The 27,655-nt window shown below is 29.0% G+C and overlaps 1 protein-coding gene across 5 annotated transcripts in view; it reads left to right on the top strand.

Annotated features, from left to right (window-relative positions):
• The window catches only part of LOC123261000 (agrin-like), a 336,839-nt gene extending 311,180 nt beyond the window's left edge, over positions 1–25,659 (top strand). For 2 of the 5 annotated variants that reach the window (XM_044722426.1, XM_044722425.1), the window contains 17 exons: positions 5,034–5,131; positions 7,881–8,010; positions 8,102–8,338; positions 8,546–8,836; positions 9,736–9,885; positions 9,985–10,245; positions 10,403–10,549; positions 12,121–12,357; positions 18,676–18,870; positions 18,966–19,139; positions 21,071–21,410; positions 21,483–22,766; positions 22,880–23,133; positions 23,211–23,307; positions 24,785–24,901; positions 25,013–25,187; positions 25,303–25,658. In XM_044722426.1, the coding sequence (XP_044578361.1) occupies positions 5,034–5,131; positions 7,881–8,010; positions 8,102–8,338; positions 8,546–8,836; positions 9,736–9,885; positions 9,985–10,245; positions 10,403–10,549; positions 12,121–12,357; positions 18,676–18,870; positions 18,966–19,139; positions 21,071–21,410; positions 21,483–22,766; positions 22,880–23,133; positions 23,211–23,307; positions 24,785–24,901; positions 25,013–25,187; positions 25,303–25,560 (4,445 nt within the window). In that variant the 3' untranslated portion in view covers positions 25,561–25,658. Of the gene's footprint in view, positions 1–5,033; positions 5,132–7,880; positions 8,011–8,101; positions 8,339–8,545; positions 8,837–9,735; positions 9,886–9,984; positions 10,246–10,402; positions 10,550–12,120; positions 12,358–18,675; positions 18,871–18,965; positions 19,140–21,070; positions 21,411–21,482; positions 22,767–22,879; positions 23,134–23,210; positions 23,308–24,784; positions 24,902–25,012; positions 25,188–25,302 lie in introns of all 5 variants that reach the window. The other 3 variants (XM_044722430.1, XM_044722428.1, XM_044722429.1) reach the window with 3 other exon arrangements.
• Positions 25,660–27,655: the final 1,996 nt, after the last annotated feature.

The raw sequence follows: 27,655 nt of genomic DNA, 5'->3' as shown, positions 1-27,655 counted from the left end.
AAAGTCACTATAGTTGAAACTAGATACATAAAATTAGCGAATGATTTCTGCACAATCATTGATTCGCAAGATGCTCTCATTGAACAAATATTTCCTGATGTACACACGAATTACATAAATCTCGAGTGGCTTGCAGAAAGAGCAATGTTAGCTGCAAAAAATGTGGACGTTGACATTTTAAATCTGAAGATACAACAGTTATTGCCAGGGGACTTGGTATCATATAAATCTATTGATACAGTTTGCGATGACACTGAAGCTGTAAATTTTCCAACAGAGTTTTTGAACTCACTAGATTTGCCAGGCATGCCACCACATAACTTACAATTGAAGGTTGGATCTCCAATTATTTTGCTTCGTAATTTGAACCCGCCATGGCTATGCAACGGTACGCGATTAGTCATTAAAAAATTAATGAAAAACGTTATCGAAGGCACCATTTTAAATGGCAAGTTTCGAGGTGAAAATATATTGATACCACGAATACCTATTATACCCACAGATGTGCCAATTCAGTTTAAGCGTATTCAATTTCCGATTAGATTGGCATTTTCAATGACTATTAATAAATCCCAAGGCCAAACAATGTCTGTTTGTGGCTTAGATTTGAGCACACCATGTTTTTCACACGGACAATTATACGTTGCATGCTCTCGAGTGGGTAAACCCTCAAGTTTGTTTGTATTAGCTAAAGACGGGCTAACAAAAAATATTGTTCACGCTGCAGCATTAAGAGATTAATATTATGTAATTAGTTAATTATATAAATAATTATTACTTTTAATCAATTAAAACAATTAATGTTTGGTGTTTTGTTATTTTTAAACAACATCATCGTTCACAGCACTCCAGGCCTTTTTTACTCATATTCCACATCCTTATACTCTTCCAATAAGTTAGTAATTTTTTTTCTACACTAGAAATTCTCTAGAAATTATTCACATGGCAAAACAACGTTTGCCGGGTCAGCTAGTATATATATATATATATATATATATATATATATATATTCTGATAGAAGTTTCGTATCAAATATCATAATCAAATCAGTTCAAATTTTCAGGAAATCTAAGTTTGAATGGTACACCGCGATGAAATGGTTCAACCGTTCAAAAGTTATAAGAGGCTTTACATTGACATACACATACACAATATTACACACACACACACACACAGACATAGTGACACCCTCGCGGGAATATTAGTCAGGAAAGCTTGCTAGGACCTCAAAACGTTGAGATCTGATGAAAACTCGATTTTCGAAAAACGGGGTAAAACCAATAACTTCCCGATTTTTTTAAATTTTCAATTTTCTTAGCGGGAAGTTAAAAATGTATCGAAAAAATTATTTTTAACTTCCCGCTAAGAAAATCGAAGATTTTCAAAAATCGGGAAGTTATTGGTTTTACCCCGTTTTTTGAAAATCGAGTTTTCATCAGATCTCGACGTTTTGAGGTCGAGAACATTCAGGAAACTGCCCTGAATGTTTTTGCGATGATGTCCGTGTGTCTGTATGTATGAATGTATGTATGTGTGTGTGTGTGTGTGTGTGTGTGTGTGTGTGTGTGTGTGTGTGTGTGTGTGTGTGTGTGTGTGTGTGTGTGTAACCCTTTTATAACTTTTGAACGGCTTGACCGATTTCATCGCGGTTGGCGCCATTCGAAAGGGTTTGACCAAACTTTGATTCTGAATACACTTTGGACTGATTCGGAGAAGTAGATTTTGAGAAATCTTAAAAAAACTACAAAAAAAAATTTTTTGAAATGTGGTTTTTTTGGAATTACTTTTAAATGGCTTCTCCGATCAATTAAAAAATCTAATCAGCCTTTAAAATCAAAAAACCACGTCGATCACTGCAAGCCCGGTCAAAATCGGTTGATTCCTTCGTGAGTTGTCGTTGTCGAAAGAAAAATGAAAAAAGTGTTTTTTCGGAATTACTTCGAAATTCCTGGCTCTATCGATTTAAACTTGAAGATTCTTCATGGGGCTTTAAAAACTGCGTCGAATGCCGCCAACCACGTAAAAATCGGTTCATTCATTCAAAAGTTATTGCCGTTCGAAAATTCGAAAAGTTGTGTTTTATTAAACTGCTATTAGAGTTTTGAGCTCGAAGGTCTCAAAATGACACAAAAACCATATTTGTGAGCTCGAAAAGCTCAAAAACGTAATGTGTAATTTTAAGCGCGTACGTACAAAATGAGCGGGAAGTTGCAGGGATGGCCTTTAGGGTCAACCATCGTCCTAATTTTTTTTTTCGAATTCTTAGTAATTTAAAGAATTAATTTTTTTAAGCCTTTTCAGGTCAATGGTATTTATCTGAGGTAAAATGGATTAGGAAAAAATTTTGTTGAACTGAAAAATTTAATAAAAAATTGAATTATATAGCTTGTAAAAAATTAAAAACACAGTTTTTTGAAATTAAAACAGTAATTTAATTATATTATTAAGCTCAGTCTGAAGACTTAAGATGTGATTTTAATTAATGTAAATTAATGTAACCAATTAATTGCTGAATACCATCTCTGTTTTTTTTCTTGTGCGTAGGTTTAAAACCTTTAAGTGCAATAAAAGAAACTAATTATTATCTGTTTAATACTAATTAATAGCTTAACAATAAAATTTATAATAATTTTTTAAAAACGTTAACAAAAATTCAACTTTGAATAAAACATGAAATATAAATTTTTGATAATTTTGAAATCACATCGAGATAATTTAATATCGACGGTTTTATTAGCAATTGGTCTGACTCCTCATTTTTCAGAGGGTGATTTTTTAATATTTTGATATAGTCATAGTCCAATTATAAATTATTTGAATGATCCTGACCAAAATATTATACCTCTATTATTGAATGATTTATTAAAGTGATACCTAACGTTAAATGGTTTATTAGTGATAATAAATTTCGAACTCATTGTATTTTCGTACAAATGGGAGATTCTCTAAAATGAAGTTAGACAATTTGCTCATTAGAACGTCGATATACGATTAATCGCAATGATCACAGAAATATTTGTCGGAATAATCTTCGTCAATACTTGCGCAAAAATCATGAGACCATTTTTTATTGCAATTTTTACACTGAATCCATGACTGTGGATGCTGAGCAAAGTCAATCACAATAAAGACAATGGCAATCATCATTTTTATATTTTAAACATTTTTTTTTCAAATGTTTTGGTTTTGATTTTATTTTATTTTTTTTTTTTTTTGTTTAACTGAGTTCCTTTTTTTTTTTTTGCTTCATTTTGATCTTTTTTTTCTTTGAGTTCTCGGCAATACTTGATTCGTAAAAATCGTGGTTTTCTCTCTACGACTTTTTCTGGGAGGAGAATCTCCAGATTTTGATGGTAATGACTTCAGTAAAAAAAAAAATTTTTTTGTGCTTTTTTTGGTGAGTGGGCCGTCGTGCCCCAGAAAACAAATTTTTTTTTTCGATTTTCTGCAAAATTTCGACTGATTTATTCGAAATAGACGGAAAATAAACAAATTTAATGTTTAGAAACCACAAAATGTAATAATTAACTTAAGTGGGCCGTTGTGCCCCACCCTCCCCTAACAGTTTTTGGCCGAGTGTAAATTTTATGTTACAGCCAAAAACTGTTATATTAAATGAAGAAAAATAATAAAATTGAAAGAATTGAAGCGTAAATACAGCGTTTTGTTGACTGTTATAAAGAAATTTTGATGTTTTGTTGATAGATTTTAAAATTTTTTGTAAAATTTATTATTATAGCGAATAATCATTAAAATAGATATTGCAAACCTCACAATTTTTAGCCAAAAGTGATACAAAAATTTTCTTGGCTCAGATTTGTGAAACACTGAACGATCTACTAAAATTTCCTCAAACTTTATGGTCTGAGATCAAAATTTTAAACATTAAATGGAAAAAATCGAAATTTCAAAAAATCGATATTTTTTAACGCAAATAAAAACGAGAGGGTTGACGTTTGAGACTGAACCCTAAGAGCTTTTTTTACAAAATTTAATACTGAAGAAGGGTCAGTGATGGTTTTTCCGAAAAATAATGTTCTACATAGTTTGCAGGAGAAATGAAGGTTAAAAAATCATTTTTCCATGTTAAATCAATGGTAAATCTTCAAATTCGGTGATGGAGTTCTTCAAGTTGATGTTAAGGGCTCAAATTTTTACAGAATTTATTTTATAGCATATATAACAAGAATTTCACATGCAATCGAAAAAAAAAAATTATCGACTTTTTTTGGAACACCCTAATCCACCCATGTGTAATTTTTCGATCAAAGTTAGTGTTAAAAATCTCCGACGGAGGACGCATGGTCGCTGAATTAGCGCCTGACAAAAGGATTAAATATGAAGGGTTGAATTCTCAAATAAAAAATTTTTTTGTTGATTCTCCTGAAGAGCTTATCTGTCATTGTTTTTCAATTTAATCAACTAATTAACCAATTTTTGTTTATTATAATTTATTTATTTATTTATTTATTTATTTGACGCTAATTGGCATTATACAATAATTAGTACATACTTTAAATTATGAGATATTAATTATAAATTATTGAATCTGAGAATTTTGGCTCGAAAATTATACATATAATGGTTCATTTGGCGATGCCTGCAGAAACTTAAAAAAGAAAAAAAAAAAAAAAAATTCGAAAGTTCAAAAAACAAAAAAATTTCAAAAATAAAACACAACTTTAATAATAATAATATCTTTTAATAACACACACATTTGGAGAAAAAATGAAAAATTATTTTTTTATTCTCTATATATAGCCTGATGTGGCCGTTTCGAAAAAAATGTTAATGGGAAGGTATTATTCCATGGGGAGTGTATCAAAGAATAAAGAGGAAGGACTTGATAAGATGTTATGAAATAAAAAAAAAAAAAAAGTATTTTTTTCTTGATTTAGAAACCAAATGATAGCTTGGAATAACTATACAGACGCGATACTTGTTAAAAAAAAGTAATAGGTTTAAAAAGTTGAGCAAAACCTGAAAGTGTTATAAAAATAAAATACAGTTGAGTTGTTTAATTATTGTTTCAGATGGCTGCGAGAATAAGAAGTGTGAGCATTATGGAAAATGCGAAAGCGACAGCTCCGGTGAAGCCAGATGTGTCTGTCCGACCAACTGTGGGGATTTGGTGAGTCTCATTTCAGAATAACAATGCCTCGTTACCATAAATTGCTTTGGATCCGCATACGCCCAACTCGGACTTCTCACTGAATAATCCCCTTTTGTTCACGCTTACTATCCCTGCGTGTATTGTTTGCACGGTGTCGCAAAACGACTCCTGCGTTTGCCAAAGAAAAATTGCTTTTGCTGAGAGTTGCAACTTCAAAGCCACTATCGTCAAGGAAAACTTTCTTTTGAAACAATGTAAATTACACGGGAACGTTATGAAGCCTTTTATACGACCCTTCATCGTAACATAGATTCAAGTTTAAAACAATATTTTTATTTCATCTTTTCCCCAACACAAAAAGAGACACAAGTTTAAAATTTTCCGGTATACTATTTTTATCAAAGTCCTACTTTTTTTTCTTTACAGGTTTAACAATTATGAATTTTTTTTTTTTTTTTCGTAATCCCTCATGAAAAACAATTATAAATTTAACTTCATCACAAAAAGTACAATCAGTTTAAATCATGGAAGTATTTCAAACAGAAAATGTCTGTACAGTAGAGAGAAGAGAAAAAAGAATTGAATATTCTCGACGAGTAGAGAATCATTTACTGATGTAGGTTGCAGAGATGTAGTATAATAATGCCGATGAGCAGTGGTTGAGCACGAACCGATGGAAAAATAGCTAAGCTGAGCCAGCTAACCGATGCTTATTGGGTGGAACCAAGCATCGTTGATGGAACACCGACGAACTCAAAAATTGGTCTCATACTACATTTTCCAGCTACCCTTATCAGTAATAGCCGAGCGTAAACTTGATCGAGCAAATTTATTGTCCATTCTTTCCGCAGAAAAATGTCAATGCTCGGTTCCCAGTAGCTGCTACAAAAAATACTATCCTATCATAGCAATCTTCGTTTCGGGAAAAATAACTTATTTTATATTTTCCTACAATATTCTCATGACCTAAAAATTTATCTTAACCAATGTTGACTATACTAGACTATTCATTATAATTTTTCAATAAATTTTTTGTCCTCTCGTACTTATTTTCTCTTACAGAGAGTCCAGAGTTCATTTTACAGAAATCCATGTTATTGATTTTAGGAATTATCTCTGACGATTTTAGAGATGACCTACAAGTTTGTTTGTATGTAAATAGTCGATATCTCTCGCACGAATAAAACAATTTAAATATTTTTGACGGCAATCGAACTTTCGTAAAAACCCAAATTTTTTTTTTATATTTTTTTTTTTGAATAAATTTTTAGTTTAAATAGTTATGAGTGGAAATTCTGATCCTGGACTGCAGCGTTATTCAATTATTACGTTTTTTTTATTTTTTTTAAAGTTTTGATTAAATGGACACTTGTGAATAAATTAAACTTTTACCCGAAAATAAAATAACCATACGGCTGTATAATAACATAAATGTGGTTGGTAGCTGCCACAAAATATGAAACAATTAAATGAATTTGTAAAGTTTTAATCACTATCAAGCAATTGTTCGACAAACTTAACCGCAGTTCATTGTAAAATTAAATAAACAATTTATAGTGTAACTTTTAGTATGTTTACATTTTAGTTACCGGTTATCAACGACTATCTAAACTGCGGTATATATTATAACTATTATTCTCTAGCACAACCACCACAAGCATCACAGTGGTCTCGAATTCCAATTAGAACTAATGAAGCTTCCATGTATGCTTCGTGAATGGAAGACAACTAAGCTCTTGTTGTATGCTAAGAGTTCTATATTGTTTCAATATCCTCCTCTACTATTCTCACTAAAGCTTATATCAAATTTGGCCAAGTCGCTAAATAATTATTATTCATTCTCAAAAGCTTCCTAATAATTTTCTACTTACCTTCTTCTTACATAATCTTACATTAATTTGCAATAAGGTTTTTACAGTATATATCAATTGTCTATTTATTAGTCAAAGATAATTTGGGCATTTTTTTTAACGCATTCTAATTTACTTTGTATTGATTAATTCTAATAATAATACGGAAAAATATAAACCTTTAATTTAAGAGATTATGAAAATTATTAATATCGATATTTTTTAAAAATGATAAATTAAAAAAAAAAAGTTTTTTTTTCTACCGACCTTGGTAAGCTAAATAAGTGTTATTTATATTTAAAAAAATGAAGGAAGTTTTCATCTAATGTACAAAAAATAATCAATTTCTTTCGAAATCTTAAAAAAAAATTATAAGAACGAGAAACATAGTAATGCATGTAACAATATGAGGAACTCTATTATTATGTTTTATTTCCTTTATTTTTTTTTCTCTTATATTAACCTACTTCACTCAACCTATCAATCAATTTATATTATTTAATAAAATAACTCATTCTCTCTCTTTACTGTCATGTATCTTTGAAATACGTTCTATTATTAATTAATATTCTATGAAAGAACCCAATATCTTCAAAGAATATTCTTACTTCAAAATTGTGAAAACAAAAAAAATTCTTAGCCCTTAACTTTTTGTCAAGAAAAACGTAAATTTTATAATCTTACAGATACTCCTCGATTTTATTCCATTACTATATATTGATAAATAGTCCAAAAAATTTCTAACTTAAATTTTAAAAAATGCTAGCAATAAGAAATATTAAACTCATCAATAATTATTTTAATTATCGACTAAATACCAATGCGTAAAAATTATTATTATCATCTTGAAATAATAAAACTAGTGAATTATATTTCATTCTAAAATAACGGTCCTAACTCAAATAATATAATTTCAGGAAAAAAACAGCAGCTCGGCTCGCAAAGTATGTGGAAGTGATGGAACAACTTACGCCAATGAATGTACTTTGAAAAAAACTTCATGTTTAACTCAAACTGTAATAACTGTAGCATTTGAGGGAGACTGCAGTAAGTGGATTTTTTGTTCTCTCTTTCCCTTTTTCTTCCACAGTTCATCATAAATTAATAGAGAAAATAATAAAAGATAATATTTATACAGAGTTATGCACAAATGTTGAATGTGCAAATGGAGCTCGATGTTCGGCAGGGGAATGTATTTGTCCAGAAAGTTGTCCAGAGCCAAAAGACGAGCCTGTATGTGGTACAGACGCAAAGACTTATTCCTCAGAGTGTGAGCTGCAGCGTGCTGCATGCGACCGAGATAAAGCAAAACTTGCTGCTTTACACGTCGCTTTTCATGGTGAATGTGGCGAGAAGTTTGCTGTCGCTGCTCTAAGTAAGATCAACTTATATATATGTATATGTATCTTATCATTTAATTGCAATCGATAACGGAACGGATAGTATCCATTATATGGTATAGGAAAATTACAGTTTGAGTTTGAATAAAAAGTTTAAAAATGTTTGAATATATTATTAGATTACTTTCGACTAACCGTGAAGCTTACTAACCATCAACTAACCCGCCCATTTCCATCTACAGCAACTATGTCTACACCTTCAGTAACTCGACTGTCAACTGCAGTTACGGAAGTCACTAGCGCTCAAGAGATGTGCAAAGATATACATTGCGATTTTGAAGCAACTTGTGAACTTGGACCTGACAGGTTTCCGAGGTGCAGTTGCAAGTTTGATTGTGCCTCGATACGCCCTGAAAATATGCTACCCGTTTGTGGCAGTGATCTCAAAATTTATTCCTCTATCTGCGCAATGAAGATGGAAGCCTGTCAACGCCAACAAGAGTTACGATTACGACCGCTAGACCTTTGTCAAGGTTTGAACATTTTTTACCCTAAAGTTCCTTTTATCCTTCATCCTCTTTTATCATCGTCCATTTTTATTTTAAAGCTGCTTTACTACTTGAACTTAAATTTTTAATAATTTATCATTGAAGCTATAAGCTTGAAAAAAAACTCAAACTTGCGCAAAAAAACACTTTGACTCGAGATAATTATTTCATCAAATTACTTTTTGTTCTATTTATCTATAAATGGGTCGGATATTTATTTTTTTTTATCAATTTTTTTTAAATAGCAGAAATGAAGATATTAAATTTTCAGAAAAAATTTAAATTAAATATTTCCGATTACTTTTCCGGGATTTTTTCAAGTTATTTGCTTTTGCGGTACATTTAAGATAAAATTCATGAAAATATATTCAACAATAAATTCTTCAATTAGTTTCAACACTAAAAAATACTTTTTTTACTTATGAAACTTTTATGGTTCTAAAAAATTTTTTCCAGTCGAAAAATTGAAATTTTTTCAAATTGTTATATTTTTAAGGAGCTCTGAAAAAAATTTTAATTTAAAAAAAAATCAGCATGTAGATTTTGTAGCCAGAAATAAGATGGTAAATTTTTATTATTAATTAATGATCAAGAAAATTTTTCTTTAATTTTCTAAGCATCACTACTTTTTAACTGACCATTTATACTCAGAAATGATATTGTATGATTTTTATTTTTCATAGCGTCATAAGAAATGAAAATATTACCTTTTTAATTCCAGTTTTCATTTTTTTTTTCTATCTTACGTAAAAAATTATTTTCTCTTATTCTTATCGGAAAACAAATGACTTGATTTTTTCGCGAAGATTAAAAGTAAGAAGAAAAAAAAATTTATAAATATTGATATTGATTTATTAATCATACTGAATTAAAATGTTTAACAGGCATGGAAGTTAAGCCATGCAACGGCGATACTCCCTTAGTAGATGATGAAGGAAAAGAATACGACTGTGGAAGTGGTGCTAATCGACGAGATTGCCCGAGCAACAGTTATTGTCATCAAACGCCCCGGTTCGCTCGCTGCTGTAAAAAAAGTATATTAATTATGATTATAATGAAGATTGTACACTTTCACATTCTTCTATTCGAAATTAATAAGTTTTTTTTCTTTTATCTTTTTTATTTTAAAAAAGATGAAGGTATTCAGGTTGTCGAATGTATGGATTCATGGCACGGTTGCTGTCCCGACGGCAAAACCGCTGCTCTTGGTCCTGACAATGCCGGGTGCCCTAGTTTGTGTAATTGCAACAAATTGGGCAGCATTTCAGATACTTGTAACCCTGAATCTGGTCAGTGTGAATGCAAGCCTGGTGTAGGTGGTCTTAAATGTGACCGTTGTATGCCAGGATATTGGGGCTTACCGAAAATTAGTGAAGGACATCAAGGATGCATTCGTAAGGGCTTGTTATAATTAATTACAAACTTCAATTAATCATCAACTACCAAAATTAAACTCGACTCTATTTCAATTATTTAATATTATTATGATTATTATTTTTATTACTGTTTTTTTTATATAATAGTATTAATATGATTTTTTATTTTTATTAGCTTGTGGCTGCTCTCTTTTCGGATCAGTTAGAGAAGATTGCGAGCAAATGACCGGACGATGCGTTTGCAAGCCAGAAATCCAGGGACAAAAATGCACTATTTGCACAGACCACACTAAAATACTCACACCATCTGGGTGTTATTCAGGTATTATAAAAAAATTGCACAACCGTATTTTTGTATTCAACTTTTAATTTATCACCAGAATCCATAGGTTCTTTAATATTCATTTTTTCGTTTCGAATGTTGTAAATATTCTGTCTATAATTCATTTATATTTTAATCAACAAAATTTTTTTAAATAATTAAACATTATTTTATTAAAGTATTTTTACAATAATTGTAAAATTACGAATTAATCTGATAATATTAGTTGATAAAATATGATGAGTTATATTAAAAAAGAAAAAAGAAGAAATTTGTATGTTTTTTAATTAATATTTTGTTAGTCGCATAATATCGTAATGAACGTAGTAACACTTTTTTTACACTACAATATTTTCTTTTTAATTTTAGCGTATTAAATGAATATAAAAATATTGAAAATTTAATTTACGAAATGCAATGAAAAAATGTGAGACACAAAAATATCTATGATTTTATTGCATTAAAAAATAACAAAAATTCTTTTATTTATTCAATAAAAAATTTTTTTTAATTAAGTAGATCCACTGAAATCACATTTAGTCATTTTGACAACAACGCGTTTATTTAACATGGTGACTTAAAATCAAAATTTCAAAAATTAATAATAGTTTAAATTATGAGTTCTAATACTTTTATTTGACTTTGAAGTAATAATAGAATTTATCAATTATTAAACAAGAAAATCGGGTAAATTCCATGATTTATCAATAGTTTCCCAATTTAATTTAGTTAATAATTTATCGTAATGTTAAACTATAAAGTAGGACGAAATAACTATGCCACACTTAAACATTGACTAAATTAAAAAATAGTATATTACATATCTAGGTTAATAAAATAAGAAAAATCATATGTAATTGTTGGCCGAGACGAAGCCGAAGTTGACAAACATGAGATCTGAGGCTATACTTTTTACTGGCCAAAGGTGTGTATACTATTTTACTGCTCGACGTAGCCAGAAAGTGGCAACTTTCTGGCCGCTGCACTAAACAAAGTTGCCACATTTCGGCAGAAAAGTAGTATATTACACATTTTAGCTACAATTACATGTAATTTGAGACCTTTCTTATTTTACTGGCCTAGGTATGTATCATACTATTTCAGTTATTGAAAACTTTAACTTAATCTTATTATTTTTATTATCAGTTAATATTATTCACTGAAACTAAATAGTTTTCGTGCAGAGAAACGATGAATTTATACTTTTTCTAATTTATTAAAAAGCCGTTTCATAACGTTAAAAATTTATTTTATCTTTTACTTTTACACTCTTGTTTCGTTATAGAATTATGATGGTTTGCACACAATAATACATTAAAAATAACTTTCTTTAACAACTGTCGAATTCAAAACTTTGGAAGCATATTAACTCATATAGAAATCTTTAAATTAAATTAATATTTTTTCAATAAATCTATTTTGTCCAGAAAACAAGCGAATTGAAAATCACTGACTCATAGTCGTTCAATTTTAATTAATCATAAAATGAATTCGACCTAAAAATTTTTAAATCAGTTACAATCAATTGAATAATAATCTAATCATTTAAAACTCTAAATAAAAAATTTCAGTGGACGCGAACCCTATGATTGCAACAAATTGTAACGAGCTCGAATGTTACTCTGGTGGGCATTGTTCAGAGATTGGTAGTCTTCATTGTGAGTGCCCATCAGTATGCCCAGCAGATTTACCGACAGTACCAGTTTGCGGAAGTGATGGACAAACGTATGACAACGAGTGTGAATTGCGACTATATGCCTGTCGTCATCAGGCAGACGTTGTGACTCAAGCCTTCGGGCACTGCAGAGGTGGGTTCACTGAGCGTTCGCCTTATATGCCGCTTTACATCCTTCGTTACTGAAAAGACAACTTGGCAAAGTGCATATACTCAAGATTTAACGATATACTATTATTATTATTATCATCATTACCATTGCTATTACAATTATTATTATTATTATAAATGTAGATAAAGTTAAAACGGATGATAATATCATACCAGGTGATCTAATAATATTTCGTTAACGCACATGTAATTGTTAATCCGTAAAGATGTAAAATTAAAAAAGATAATTTAGTGGGCCAAGACAACAGTTAAATTAAATGATAATGATAATTAAATTATCCAGACGTAGACGATACCTAACTGTTGTAATTTATCAGAGATAATTAAAATAAAATTTCTGAAGTTTGTATACCTATTGATAAATATGTTAGTAGATAAATTAATCCGAACCATCTGCGAAAGATGCTGCTGCTGCTGCATTGTTCCTTGTGTTACTTAATAAAATTGACCTTTCACTTGACGTATATCATATCTAGGGTGAAATAAATTTTCTACTATCTTTCTAGTGCTTTTTTGCTTGTTATTTTTAAATAATAACAATAAATTTTGTAAACAATTAACCTTGTAATGTTATTGTAACTTCAATTTTTTAATTCTATTGACTCATCCCCTTTCTCACCTAAATCCATAAGTACCCTCAATTAACAATATATAAGCATATAAATATAGGTATATATACTATGTACATTTTACATTGATTTTATGAATTCAGTAACATAGTAAAACTTTTCGACAAACTTAACTTACATAAACCCTTAATACTTTACTTTATTCATTTTTTATTTAATCTTTATGAAAAGTTAACAAGCGACTAGTATATTCCCAGAAATTGTAGTTATTTATTTACTTACGATACCTATACACTCTAAAATTTATAAAAGTAGATGTAGAATTAAATTTTCATACCAATTCACTGTGTGATTCTGCTCAAAGTTCTAAGATTCTAGGGCAATTGACATCACGAACGAATAAAAGTAAAAATATTACGTTATATTAAACGAAGTGAATGTTATTAATATTACAGTCCAAGCTCGGTATAGAAGCAAACATCTGAGACATGACGATAGAGAAAAATATTATTGAGAAAATGTTATATTGGCTTTTGACTTTTGAATTAATAATATTATCATTATTTATTTTTTTAGTCACTAACCCGATGCAGTTACTCATGAATTATTTTGGTTCCGCTTCACATGACATGACCGACTTTTTTATCATTTAATTTACGTATATTATTGTCAATTTCATTTTTTTTTATCCTTGAACAAAAAACGGAAAAAATTACAGTTTGAGAATTAAATTTTTACAAACTCTGTAAAAAGTACATTTCAAAATTCTAAAATTACATTTGAAACTGTAAAAATCAATACTTAAGATTTTATTCCATAAAAATTTTATTTGAAATGGACATTTTTTCAATTTCTTTATTCGGAGCTCCTCTTATTACTGTAGAAATTGTAATTTTTAAATTATTCGTTTTTCCGCGTAGGCGTAGAAAAAATTCATATAAATTTCAACACCCTTAATTGATGTTTTTCAATTGAGGTCCTAATTTTCAAAAGAGTATCTATACTAATAAATGGAAAGCCAGTTTTTTTGTCCGATTATACTGCGAAAACTACTAAACCGATCGGAAAAATACTTATACCATAAGATGCAGCGTGTTTCGGAGAAGGTTTTAGTATATGATATGTTGGTGATTACTTATCCGGAGCCTATATTTTTTTGACTTAGAAATAATGAATTTTTATTGTAACTAAATTTATTCTACTCGATTGTCATTTGTTTAAAATAAATTTTTTAATTCTATTGGTTATGTTTATATACTAGGCAGATTTTTTCACTTATAAGACCTGCAATTTCTTTAACTGAAACTTTCAATGCTCATTACAAATTTTTTTTTTTTCAAATCAATTATTATTCAATTTTGTAAGAAAGACACGGGAATGTTATAACGATTGTACATTGAAAGTTACAATGAATATTAGCTAGAATAATTACATGGATAAAAGGTGCATGCCAATTTAATAGAATTGAGAATCTGTGCAAGTCAAAACAATACTTTAATTAAATTTCAAGTCTAGATCTAAAAATGCAATTCTATAAAGTGCCCCCAGCGGAGTGGGCGAGTAACAGCTAGTCTTTTCATATTTTAAAAGAAAAGTTTTTTGAACTTTTAAATATTAATTACTTTGAGAATTATAAATATTTCTAAATAAAAATCGAATTGTAGCTTCATAACCGATAACATTTATAGCTAAATTAAAAAAGTTTAATAAAAATATTTGTAATTGAAGATAACCAGTTTTTCTTCTCGATTAATCCAAAATGAAAAGATACCCTTTTGAAACTCAACTCTTCAATTACAACGTATGCTCTAATATGAATCGTTATAGATAACTTCTATCGTAACCATAAAAAATATTAGATATAAGGTAAAAGCCCCAATAGATGATCATGTACCAGTATATGATCACTCCATGTATTTGTATACCTATACTTGTGAATATAGATATACAGATACATGGAATGATCATATACTGGTACGTGATCATCTATTGGGGCTTTTACCTTATGTAGTTCTGGTTCTAGTTCTGCGTCATGGTTACTAGGTAATAACCCACCCGTGAAAAAATTTTCTGACGTTGCCATATCAGACTGTATATAATTTGTTAACATTTTGTATTGAGTAAAAATTGATTTAGTAGTTGATAAAACAAAAAAAGATAATTAGATTCTCATTTTAAAACTTAACACCTTAAACTGAACTCTCTTGTAAGGAGACGATTCAGCAATCATGCGCCTTCTGTCTGAAATTTTCAAAACTACCTTTAGTCGAAAGATTATTCATGGGATTATCCGGAATTATCAGAAAATTTTCTTACGGACAGTTGGTACCAACGCGTTACGAATTTACTACTTTACAACACAATTCATTTCATTTCTACAAATAATATAATTTTAAATATTGTCTATTGTAAAAAATTCATTTCGGTAATAAAAAAAATATGATTTCATTTAAAAGTCATTTATGTCTAAAAATTTTCAAAAATCTTAAAAATTATTTTTCTGAAAAAGAATAGTGTTAAAATTCTCATTATTAATAAACATGTTTAGTCTAGGGCAACTGACTAGATATCCAGAGACATGGGTTCGAATTCTGTACCGCATCTCTATTACTTTTAAAAATTTTTAAATATCTTTCTGTGATAATGTTTCGGATAAATAAAAAAAAATAGATCTACTAAATTAATTAAAGAGATGGAGTCGTATTGAGAAAGCCAATAAAAAAATTACTATAGAAACATCAAAACATAAAATTTGAGCACTCTAAATGTATGGGAAAAAATTCGAATGTAAAGTATCAAGCACAATGAAAGTAGCTGCCTACAGTATAACGAACTTGGATTGTATATATTTTATTTATTAATCTCCATAAACTTTAATTAAGATTTTATAGCTAAAATATTTAAATACTAGCCATTAAGAATAATATCTTTTTGTTATTTTATGAGATATTTTATTCACTTATTGCAATAAAATTTATTACAGCATACCGCGTTATAGATGTCGTGAAAGCATATAAATGTAGATCTCTAGTTATAGGCATTTATGGTTTCCGGGTACAATACTAGTTCAGAAAAAAATTGTTTTTGTAAATTGTCGTATTTATTTTCTACAAACAAGATTTAAAAAATTTGAAGTAAATCGTTTTTCAATTAATAAAAATTCGTCTTATTAATTTAGGAAAATCTGAATAGTATTCACATTATTATTTTTATATTCTCGATCGTAAATCTATCGGTTGTTAACGTTGATTTTTCTTACGTTCTCATACCTTTTACTCAGACACGCCTTCATGCATCTGTAATGAGACTAAATAAAACCATTGAATTATTGAGTAATTATGATGAAATAATGATATTATCTTAGCGGTTTTTGATGCTTTATTACAGCATAAAATATCGACTCACAATATCGTTCATAAATCAATAAATCATATATGAAAGCTCGTAGTAATAGTGTGATGAATCTACACTGGTACTTGAAAATACCGCTTCAGTTCCCTGAGGATAAAAATCTCATAAAATATGGACAAATACAATATGGACAAATATATGCATAGAATCTTTCAAAGTTAAACACATCTGTTTGAATAGATTTTATAAGATTTTTCCTCGAGTTTTTTTACTTCGTAAGAATGACAATTTAATCATCATTGTCAAGTATTTAAAATTTGTTTAAAAGAAAGGTTTACAAAACATTCAGTAAAACGAAGTTTTAAATTATTTTCAATACTATTTCGTTTCTCTATTTTTCATTCATATTTTTCTTTATCAAGTAATTGTTTAAAACACATTAAAAAAATCTACTATTGGAGAAAAATTCTAAAGCAATTAGTGCAATACCGTAAAAAGTAGGTTCGATTTCGGTGAACATTAATTATTATTTTTCTCCAACAAATTTTTAATTATTATTTATTTATTGAGCAGCATACAAAAAATTATATTTTGAAATCGAAAATTACAATTTTTAAGTAGTACTTACTTTAATACCACTCGAGTGGAGAAAATGTTCACTAATAGATCGAAGAAACTCAATTTCATATAGTATTTAAAATTTTTTCTATTAATTTAAAGCCCGAAAATCTTAACAAAAAGTTCGATATCTACTGAAATTTTAAACTTTGCCATGATTATTATTTGTTCAGTTTTTTGCAAACGATTTTTTTGCTTCAGGTAAAGAATCATCCATTTTATTTCCACTCCGAAAGACTTCAAGTTACAGTGTAATTGATCGATACACGTACCATTAATTTGTACAAAAAAAAATTTGATTGATAACTTTCATTAATAAGCTTACTGATGAGTCAATAACTTAATAATAATGTCCACTTAATTAACTTCTATTTTTATAAAACTTTTGCTTTAGAAGTAACTTCTTGTGAGCTATAAGTATAACAAGTATTTATAAATATCTTTGAAACTATCAGCGAGACAAGAAATTGAAGGAAAAGTTACTTCTTGTATCATAAAATACGCTTAGCTAGCTAAAAAGCTGATAACAATAACTTGCTCCAGCTCTAGTTATTAAAATAAATAAAAATCAATATCTGGAAACAATAAATTAAAAAGCAGATCAAATTATAAATTATAAATCACAAATGCTTTGCGAATATTTAAAGAGTTATTAAAATAATTCGTTTGATTAACGGTGAGCTAAATGAAAATTGATGAACTCTTTGTTGAGCTTTGTAAGTATATAACAAAATTACTTGTTTACATAGATGTTGCCCTTTAATAGAGATGAATGATAATTTGTGCGTTTTTTTTTTTTTTTTTTTTTTTTTTACGAATTATAGAACCTGAATGGTTGATATTGGAAAGAAGCAATGCTAATTAAAAAATAAAAGTAAACTTTTAGATTTGTTTTTCAATTGGAAGTCACTTGCTCCGTTAAGACCGAGCCGATTAAACTCAGGAAATTTCCGAGACATCACTTATTTTCAATCGTGCACATGCTATCATGTTTCTAGTTAGTATATACTTTTTTAGTGAGTAAATCTTGCGAAAAAGTTTCTTGTGACTTGATTTGAGACGACTCTTCAAGTTAAATATAAATTAAATTATCTGTAGAGCAGTTATCCGTATTCCACATACCGTATACCGAATAACGAATAACGTGTAGTATACTTAGGAGCTTGATAAACTGAGATACTCAGCTGATTTTTCAGGTATTTTTGTTTTTATTGAATTTTACCGTTCTGCACGAATGGTTTCAATAGAGTATAAAGTATAATACCGTTCTACTGAAAATAAAACTAGTAATATAAAAGTTTTGAGTAGTAATATAATTTACTGAGGATTCTCACATCATCTACATAATTGCATGAAAATCATGTTTTCAAATAAAAAATAACTTATTGACTTAAAAAAAAAAAAAAAATAATAATAATAATAATAAAGTTTTTTAATTTAGTTGTTTATAAAAAATTGAAGAGCCCAAGTTGTCTTATAAAAAAAAATGCTTGTGTTTCAATAAAATTGGTTCTAAAGTAACTTTTGTTGATAAAATGACTTGAACAATTAATAGAATGCTCGTACCGTGAAAGACTAATTTAAAATGTCTGTAAACTGTTTTCTCGTTATTATTGAAGTTTAAATAGAAATATTTTTCTTGAAACACACTTTCAGCATCACTTTGATTTAAATTGTAGCAAACTTTCTTCCCCAAGTTGTTAAGTTAAGACAGGAAACAATTGAAATTACACGATTTCCAGACTATCCCACGGTGAACACGGATTTTCCAGTGAAAAGATTTACAGCTGTCCAATACACTCAACCAGCAGCAGCTATATCACCATTGTCAAAGTCAACTAGGCATCTTCTTGGTCCAGAGCCAGACCAACGTTATTATTACACTCATCGCGCTCAACAAGAAACGATTACAATTGATCGTGATAATTTTAAACATGGTACAGACATTACTTTCTCCTATTTAATTTTTTATTTAATAGAGAGTATTTTTTTTTTATTGGGGTGTTTAACATGGTCCATTTTGATATTGTAGGTGTAGCTGCTGCATCACGACCTACTCCAGCAACAATTCGAGTCGTTACAGCACTTCTTGGTGATCTCTGTTCAAACGATAAAGACTGCTCGATTCCCAATAGCGAGTGTTTGAATGGACGCTGTATTTGCTCTAATGGATTTGCCGAAACAAGTGATCGTCAGGAATGCTTTGGTAAATTTAAATACCAAATTCAAATACCGACCAGTTGTAACTAAATACAAAGAATTCCTTGTGCATACATTTGATGTAATTTACTCTGTTCTGATTTTTTTTAATCGAATTTTTAAATTACAGAAATTTATTTAATTGTTTAAAATTCGGGAAATAATTTTTAACTATTTAAATATTCAGTTTTTAAAATTTAATCAGTTTTTTAAATTTAACATCAATTTCAATTATAGAGCATTTGATGAATTTATATTTTTTTTAATATTTATATTTATATTTTTGTTAATATTTATATTTATATTTTTTTAATATTTATATTTTTGTTAATACACACTGAAATTGTACAGACTTTTGAATTATAAAATATTTTATTGTAAAAATTCAATATCTGATCATAAATGACGTATACATACTCAGATCTGACCATATGTAATCAATTATGAACATGTATGATGCATTATAAAACTACATTCCATCATTTTAAAATTCATATAATCCATGATCATATAGTCATAAATACACACATATGAAAAAAAATGTACAATTTTTTTAAGTTTTTCACATCTAATTACATATTGTCCGCACGGAGAGAAAAAATAGATCTTATTCATATGTAAAATAGTAACCATTACTATGTTACATAGTAACACAAATTTTTGTGAGAATCCTGTGTAAATTTGCTGATAAAAATCTTAGAAATTGTGATAAAAATATGAACAACCACTCATTTGTTGCGGAATTAAATTCTGAACATAATTATGTTTTCTTATTTTTTTGATAAAAATTTCAATTTGTTATTAACAAAAAACATAAACAAAATAAAAAATCTCAGTTTTTCGTAAATAACTAAATAACTATAGGTGATATCGAAAATCGGAAAAAATCCTTAAAGAGGAAGAAATTTCTGACAAAAAGTCTCGACTCCTGGAGCTCTAGCTTGAAAAACAATAATTTTTATTTAATAATGAAAATAGGGTTCCGCGCAACTGCCGTCGTATTTTAGCATTGGTGCGGCCTTGTGTCAAAAGTCGCGCTTTCTGAGATTTTTATCAGCAAATTAACAAAGGATTCTCACAAAAATTTCCGTTACTATGTAACATAGTAATGGTTACCATTCTACATAGGAATAAGATCTATTCTTTTCTCTCCGTGCGTTATGAACTTTTATTTGAGGTATAAATTTATCTATCAAATTAAGTAAACTAAAACAACACAAAATAGAAAATTTTACTGTATTGATTATTTTCATAATTAAGAAAATAAATTTTGAAATAAGTTACTGGCGGGTAATAAGGCCTAGCTAAGGGAGATTCTGAAAAAAATCGAAAATATTGCATTTAATTACTGAATTGTAACATTAATTTTTATATTAATACATTAGCCACAAAATATAATGGAGTAATAGTAATTTTCACCGTCAACAAACACAAAATTAAATTTTTTCAAAAACCTTGCGAATAGGCTTTATTTTACTACGGTAGGGTAATAAGGCCTGCGGGTTAAACATACTGGAAATAGTTATACTATACTTAATAAAATTGGTATTAGAGGTCAATCATCACTTAAATTTAGCAACAATACTTTTTAAGATGTTGATAAAAATTAGAACAATGATTTTAAATTATTAAATATAAAATTATAAAAAATCCTTACCATTTGTTCAAATCGTTTTTTAGGAATTCTTCTGCGCTACTTTAGCATATGACGGATGATGAAATATAGAAGACAGGGAACGTTGTATCGAGACTCTATAAGCTTGTCGCGACATTTCTATGCTAGACGCTTCTACTAGAGAAGCCTTTAGAGGAAGCGGTTATTTTAAATATCATTTCTATCACTTAGGCCTTATTACCCGCGGGTACCTTACTTGTATATTTAAAATAATTTGACCCCAGTTAAAGCGTGCATAAATAATTATGTTTGTTATTTTACAGCAAATTACATATCAGTAACACCTTCAGAAGAAGTTCGTGCTTGTGTTTCAAATCCATGTCATTCATCTTCAACTTGCATCGATTTACCAAGTTCAACATTCCTTTGCATTTGTAATCCTAATTACAAAGGTTTGCTTTGTGATGAAGAAATAAACAAACGGGAATACGATGTTCCATCATTCGACGGTAAAAGTTATGTCAGAATGAGTCGACTAAAAGCATATCATAAATTCAGCATTGAAGTTGAGTTTAAAACTTATGCAGATAACGGTATAATTCTCTACAACCAACAGAAAAATGACGGTAGCGGAGATTTTGTTTCACTCGCCATTGTTGATGGGTAAGATTACATAAAATTTACCCTCTAAATAAGTTACAAAAAAAATATTAGTGCTTTTTTTTTATTTTTTAGATACGTACAATTCCGATATAACCTTGGAAATGGGCCAGTAATATTGACATCACCGGAGAGAGTTACCATGAAAAACTTTCATCGCATAACAGCTAAAAGATACCACAAGGACGGTGTTTTAATTTTTAACGACGGGGAAGATATCGCTGGTCAGAGCCAAGGGATACTTAAATCATTAGATCTTAATCAAGATACATTTATTGGTAACATGCCAACAAATTACAGCCGAGTATACGACAACATTGGGACCAATAAAGGATTTTTAGGTTGCATTCGCAAGCTTAAGATCAACCGATTTACAGTTGATCTTCATCTGGGAAAAGATAAAGACGTTCTAGAAACTTACCGCGTTAAACAGTGTAACGAAAATGCTTGTGCTAATCTGCCCTGTAAAAATGGTGCTACCTGTCAGCCGATATTCGAAGAAGATCTTTGCAATAACAGAGAGTGTAAATCTAAAACAAAGCGAAGTAAAACAAAGAGAAAACGAAATTACAATGACGGAATTCAATTTGTCAAGTGTAAGGGCTCTCACTGCAACAATGATTCTAAGTCTCAAAGTACCAACAAACAGAAGATAAAAAGGTCGAAAAAATATTCGAAAAAACGATGCGCAACTTTGGATTGCAACTACGATTACGAATTAGATTATGACTCTTCTTATGAGCACGATAATTATCCGGTAACGACCTACAAACCACCAACATACAAATGTATTTGCCCGCCTCAGTTTACAGGTGCAAACTGTGAAGAGTCATTGGACCCTTGTTTGGGCGAGCCTTGTCAAAATGGCGGGACTTGTGATATCTTACCGCAAGGGGGTTATGTTTGCAAGTGCCCACCTGGGAGAACAGGAGAACATTGTGAAATTTTAGACGGAGAATTAACAGAATTTTTAATCCCACAATTTAATGCCGATGGGTTCCTTGAACTTCCCTGCCTTGAAGGAGTCTCAAAGGCATTTTCAATAGAAATATGGTTTCTTACAAGAGCTACAGATGGCCTAATACTCTACAATGGGCAACTTAACAATGGCCGGGGAGATTTTATTAGTCTTAACTTAGCTAATGGCAAATTGGAGTTTAAATTTAATCTAGGCAGTGGTATAGCTAATATAACATCTCCCGATCCCGTGAGTCTTAATACTTGGCATTGTGTTAGAATCAGTAGACTTGGTAGAGAAGGTCTTCTGCAGTTAGATGAAGGCACTATTGCACGAGGCTTTTCTGGTAGTCCTCTCACTGAATTGAATTTAGAGATGCCTCTTTACATTGGTGGCGTTAAGTAAGATTTATTTATATTTTTATCTTAACATTTATTCTTAAATACTATTATTCATTCTTATACATTTAATAAAATTAAATTAAATCATATATATTTATTTATTTACTTTTTAGACACTGGCGAGAAATTCATCGTCTGGAAAGTGCCTGGACTGGGCTTACAGGCGCAATACAAAGATTAATGGTCAATGGTAAGACTTACCAGAATCTAGCAGTTAATTTCACTCAACACAATACTGAAATCTATGATGGGTTACCTTGTCCTGCTGATGGCAATCCCTGTCATAACGGCGGAGTCTGTTTGCCATTATTAAATAGTTATCTTTGTAAGTGCGCAACTAGTTACAATGGGCTTCACTGTGAATTCTGTAAGTAATTTAATTAAATTCGTTATGTATATTCTGGTGAGAGAGATTCCTCACAAATTTGTTGTGGTTTTCTATAGTCATGGGATACGACGTTTCTGGCGGCGAAATATCAGAACGACCCGTCAGATTTGATGGCGACAATTTTCTTCAGTTTAAGCATCGTTACGGAAGAAGGTTCGTGTTTTCATTAATTAACTTTTTTTTATGGTAAATATGCAAAAGTGGGACTCTACCAAGTTATGGCCATAAGAAAATAATTTTTTTTTTTGATTTTGTTCTTCACAGTTGATTTATGAATTTTTCAATTAAAATTGATAAAATCGACGTTCTAATTAGCAAATTGTCTAACTCTGTTTTAGAGAATCTTCCATTTGTACGATAAAACAATTAGTAAAAAATTTATTATCTCTTTAAAAGACCATTTAATATCTATTAGAAGTACAATATTTTGGTTTGGATCATTCACATAATTTATAATTGAACAATTGCTACATCAAAATGTTAAAAAATCACCCTCTACAAAATAAGGAATTAGACCAATTGCTCATTAAATCGTCGAAATTTTATGTATTAATTATTGATCAAAAATTAGAATTTTCCAACTTTTCATACTTAGAAAATATTTACATCCGTAGAACTTTCAGTCCTTGACGAGAGTTTTATAAAATAGTATAATATTTAAGGAGGTTCATCAGCAAGAAAAAGACAGCAATAGATCATGGCTATTGGTTTCTTTCTCACGCACTAGTGCTACCTCTCTTTACAGACTATCGCTCACTTACTTCCATTCACGTAAAACATCGAAAATAGCTAACTTCAAACATTTTTTATAAAAAAATGAATACCGCTCGTTTATGTTATTTTTGATAAAAAATACTTGTTATAACTTCAATTAAATATTCTCAGTTTTTCAAAAAAATCCTAAGAAAAGTTTGGTGGTTATTCAATAAAGTGTTCACTATAACTACGGTCAGAATAGAGAATACATGTTAGATGTACGATTTTTAATTGCTAATATTTCAAAAATTAGCACCGCAAGGACTATTAAAAAAATTTATTCGTATAGAGGACACTTAAGAGTACGCGTATTTAAAAATTGAAGAATATCGTAAGAAAAGTGATTTTTCACGGAACTTCCTTAAGTACAGCAATTTCACAGAATTCCTTGAAATTTGATGATATTTAACAAAATTTGATTAGATTATACAAAATTTTTTTTATAAAAGCTACATCTTGATTTTTAATGAAAATTTTATGTTTTCATAAAATTGAATGAAATTTTAAAAATTTTGATGAAAAAATTTTTTCCAGATCATGATATCACGACACTTTTTCGTTTAATTTATTTTGTTTTTCATGCCCTTTGAGAAAAAAAATAATATGGTACTCGAAAAAGTTATTCCTAAAAATTTTTAATGAAAAAAGAAACGAACATGAACTTTTTTAATTTTAAAATCGAATAATGTTATCAAAAAACTTACTTTTCAAACTCTATTTATAAATCCACGAACAGCAAAATAAAAAAAAAAAACGAAGAACTTAATTATTAGATTTTTTTATCGCCAAGAATAGGTTAAATCCCTATTGCATAATTACCTTTCTTCATCTTCTTTACTACTAATTAACAAATAATTTTACTAACTTGCTTTAGCTCTAACAATACTTTAACAACTAACACTTCTCTTTTGGAATATTATGATGATTCTTACTCTGATTACGAATTTGAAGAGGATAGTGATTTCGAGTATGAAAATTATGATTATACTGAGTAAGTCATCAGCTTTTTACTCTAATAAATCACTTTGTTTTGCTTTATTTTTATTTGAATAAACAAACATTAATTAATTAATTTAATAAATAATAAATTGTATTTACATAGATACAAAGGACAACAATCGAATAAATTTGAGCTAAGCTTACGTACCGTACATCCAGATGGAATGATAGCATGGATTGGCCGAGGAAAAATAGAGAACCTTGTATTATCTTTACAGGACGGATTTGTTGTATTCACCTATAAAGGGAAAAATGATCAAGTGTCTATAAAAAGTCGAGTATGTACTTCTATTTTAACAAAACTCATTGTTTTAAAGCTGAGTTTTGTGGTACTAATTTTATTTATTCTTTTATATTATTATTGTCTATTTTTATTTTACTTTTTTTTTGCAGAAAAAAGTTAACGATGGTATTTTTCATCACATTAAAGCCGCACGTCGGCGAAAAGCAACGGTAATCCAGGTTGATGACGAAATTCCCATAAAAGTTGCCACGGAAATCTCTCTCCTAACAACCAATGGGAAATTATTTGTTGGCGGAAAGCCTGGCCATAAAGGAATCAAGGGTTGCGTGACTGACTTTATCGTTGATAAAAGAAGACTGCCTTTGGCAAGACGAAAGATCGAATTTTGCCATGATAATGACGTGTGATAGTGTACTACCGATTTTATCGATATTCACAGCATCGCAAACTCTATATTGAGAATGTTAGATTAGTAATAATAATAACAATAATAATAATATTATAAAAAATGATATTTTGAAATATCAGATATTAATTAATAATTGACATCTCTTATATATTTTTATGAGAAATGTCAATCTCTTAAATATAAATAAGTTATTTATCATGATTATAAAAATAATAATAAGAGCAATAACAATAATATTAATAATAATTTATTAAAATCGTGAATTTGTTAAGGCGATTAAAATTATTCGTCTAAGCATCAATTAATATGATGTGAAAAATGAAATGAAACAATCAGAATTTAACTGTATTGATAAAGATAAAAGATAATAATAAATGTAAAAAATACAATTTTCTGCAGTAAAACTGCTGAAACATGTACAACATTTTATAAGTCTGTGTGTGATATGAAATTTTAGAATGCAACTCTACTATATTGTATCACCTGTGACAATATTTTAATGAGATTAAAAAGTGGTTACCGTATTAGCAATAGGTGAATCTACTACCAAGAAAAATTGCAAAAGTTTTTTCAAATACGGATCACTAGTTCGGATAAAACTTTACGTTTTTAAATCTTAATGTTTTAGTCATCGGCTGAGGGCATTACTTCAAGACGAAGAATTTAAGAAGACACGCAGATCAAGTACCAAGATTCAATTCAACTACAATAAATATTTACATCATTAAACTGATCGAATAGGAATATTAATACTAATATATCATCAACATGCTGAGAAGATGCGATAATTTTGGTGGTTACTCAACAAGCTATATTGAGCTTGGTTAGTGAAGCAATGCTGCATTATAATAACAAGTCCTCAGCTGGCTTAAATTATGTCAAAAATTCAAAATAAACAGCTTGATATTTCTCATTATCAAATAATAATAATTAATATTAATTATTAATTAATAATAAAAATAATAAATACTCAAGCGATGTTATGTAATAAGTGAAAATAGGAATAAAATATAAGTGCTACATTTTCATTAAAGGACAATAATATATTTTTAAGCTAAATTAAAATATAAATAATTGTTTATTAATATAAAAAATAAATTTTAGTCGTCTAACATTATGTGCATTGTGAATGACTTAATTATATGATATCATTATAACAACGTAAACAAATCTATATTCCCTTAAAAAAAGCTAAAAAGTATAAAAAAAATTATATGTCGTCTTATTTCAGCACAAATTGTTAAACTCGCACATTAAAACGTTATTAATTGTACCAAGACTGATTAAAAAAAAAAAAAAAAAAAAAACAAAAAGTAAATAAATGAAATTGATTAAAAAAATCGGTGTTATGTTTGAATGTTATCGTAGAAAATTGTGGAATTTAAAATATATATAATATGTATTTGAAAGGACTGTTGATTTATCCTGATAAATCACATTATTCGAGGTAGCAGAAGCTTTTTATATAAATGCGCAAAGAATAGAGATATAAAGACTATAATAATAACAATAACGATAAGCTAATAACAACTGTACTTAATTATATTTATTAGTTGTTATTATTATAAATAATGAACAATATGCTGGTATGTAATGTGAATGGATATGTAAAGTAAACTGGATAGTAAAAAGAAAAAATTAATGTGACATAAAAGTATAATTACTGCGTATTTATAAATAAGAAAAAAAAATTAACTAATAAAACGAACGAATGTGTGATTTATGTTAGCGTATAAGTTATTGAAAATAAATTCACAATGAATATACGTCATGGAGTATGTAGATACAATAGCAATGTTTTAATTGTGATTAGTGAAAAAAAACTCATCTAAAAATATTTGTTAACGACCTAACTCACAAATGGGCCTTTCAATATTATCCATGGCTTAATTTAAACTTTAACTCCAACTGTTCTTCCTATGACTATGACGCAAATAACTTTTTATCGACTTTCTACCGATCACTGCTTGTCAAGTGTAATTAATATAAATTTTAAATGCAAAAGTAAATTTATGAAGGGCACAAACTCGATTATTTTTTACTTTCTGTTATTAAATACTCACTGTAAGCAAACGCTTCGAGTTTAAACAACC

Source organism: Cotesia glomerata, linkage group LG3 (genome assembly GCF_020080835.1).
Source record: "Cotesia glomerata isolate CgM1 linkage group LG3, MPM_Cglom_v2.3, whole genome shotgun sequence".
NCBI lineage: Eukaryota > Metazoa > Arthropoda > Insecta > Hymenoptera > Braconidae > Cotesia > Cotesia glomerata.
This window is presented reverse-complemented; position numbering and strand designations above follow the sequence as displayed.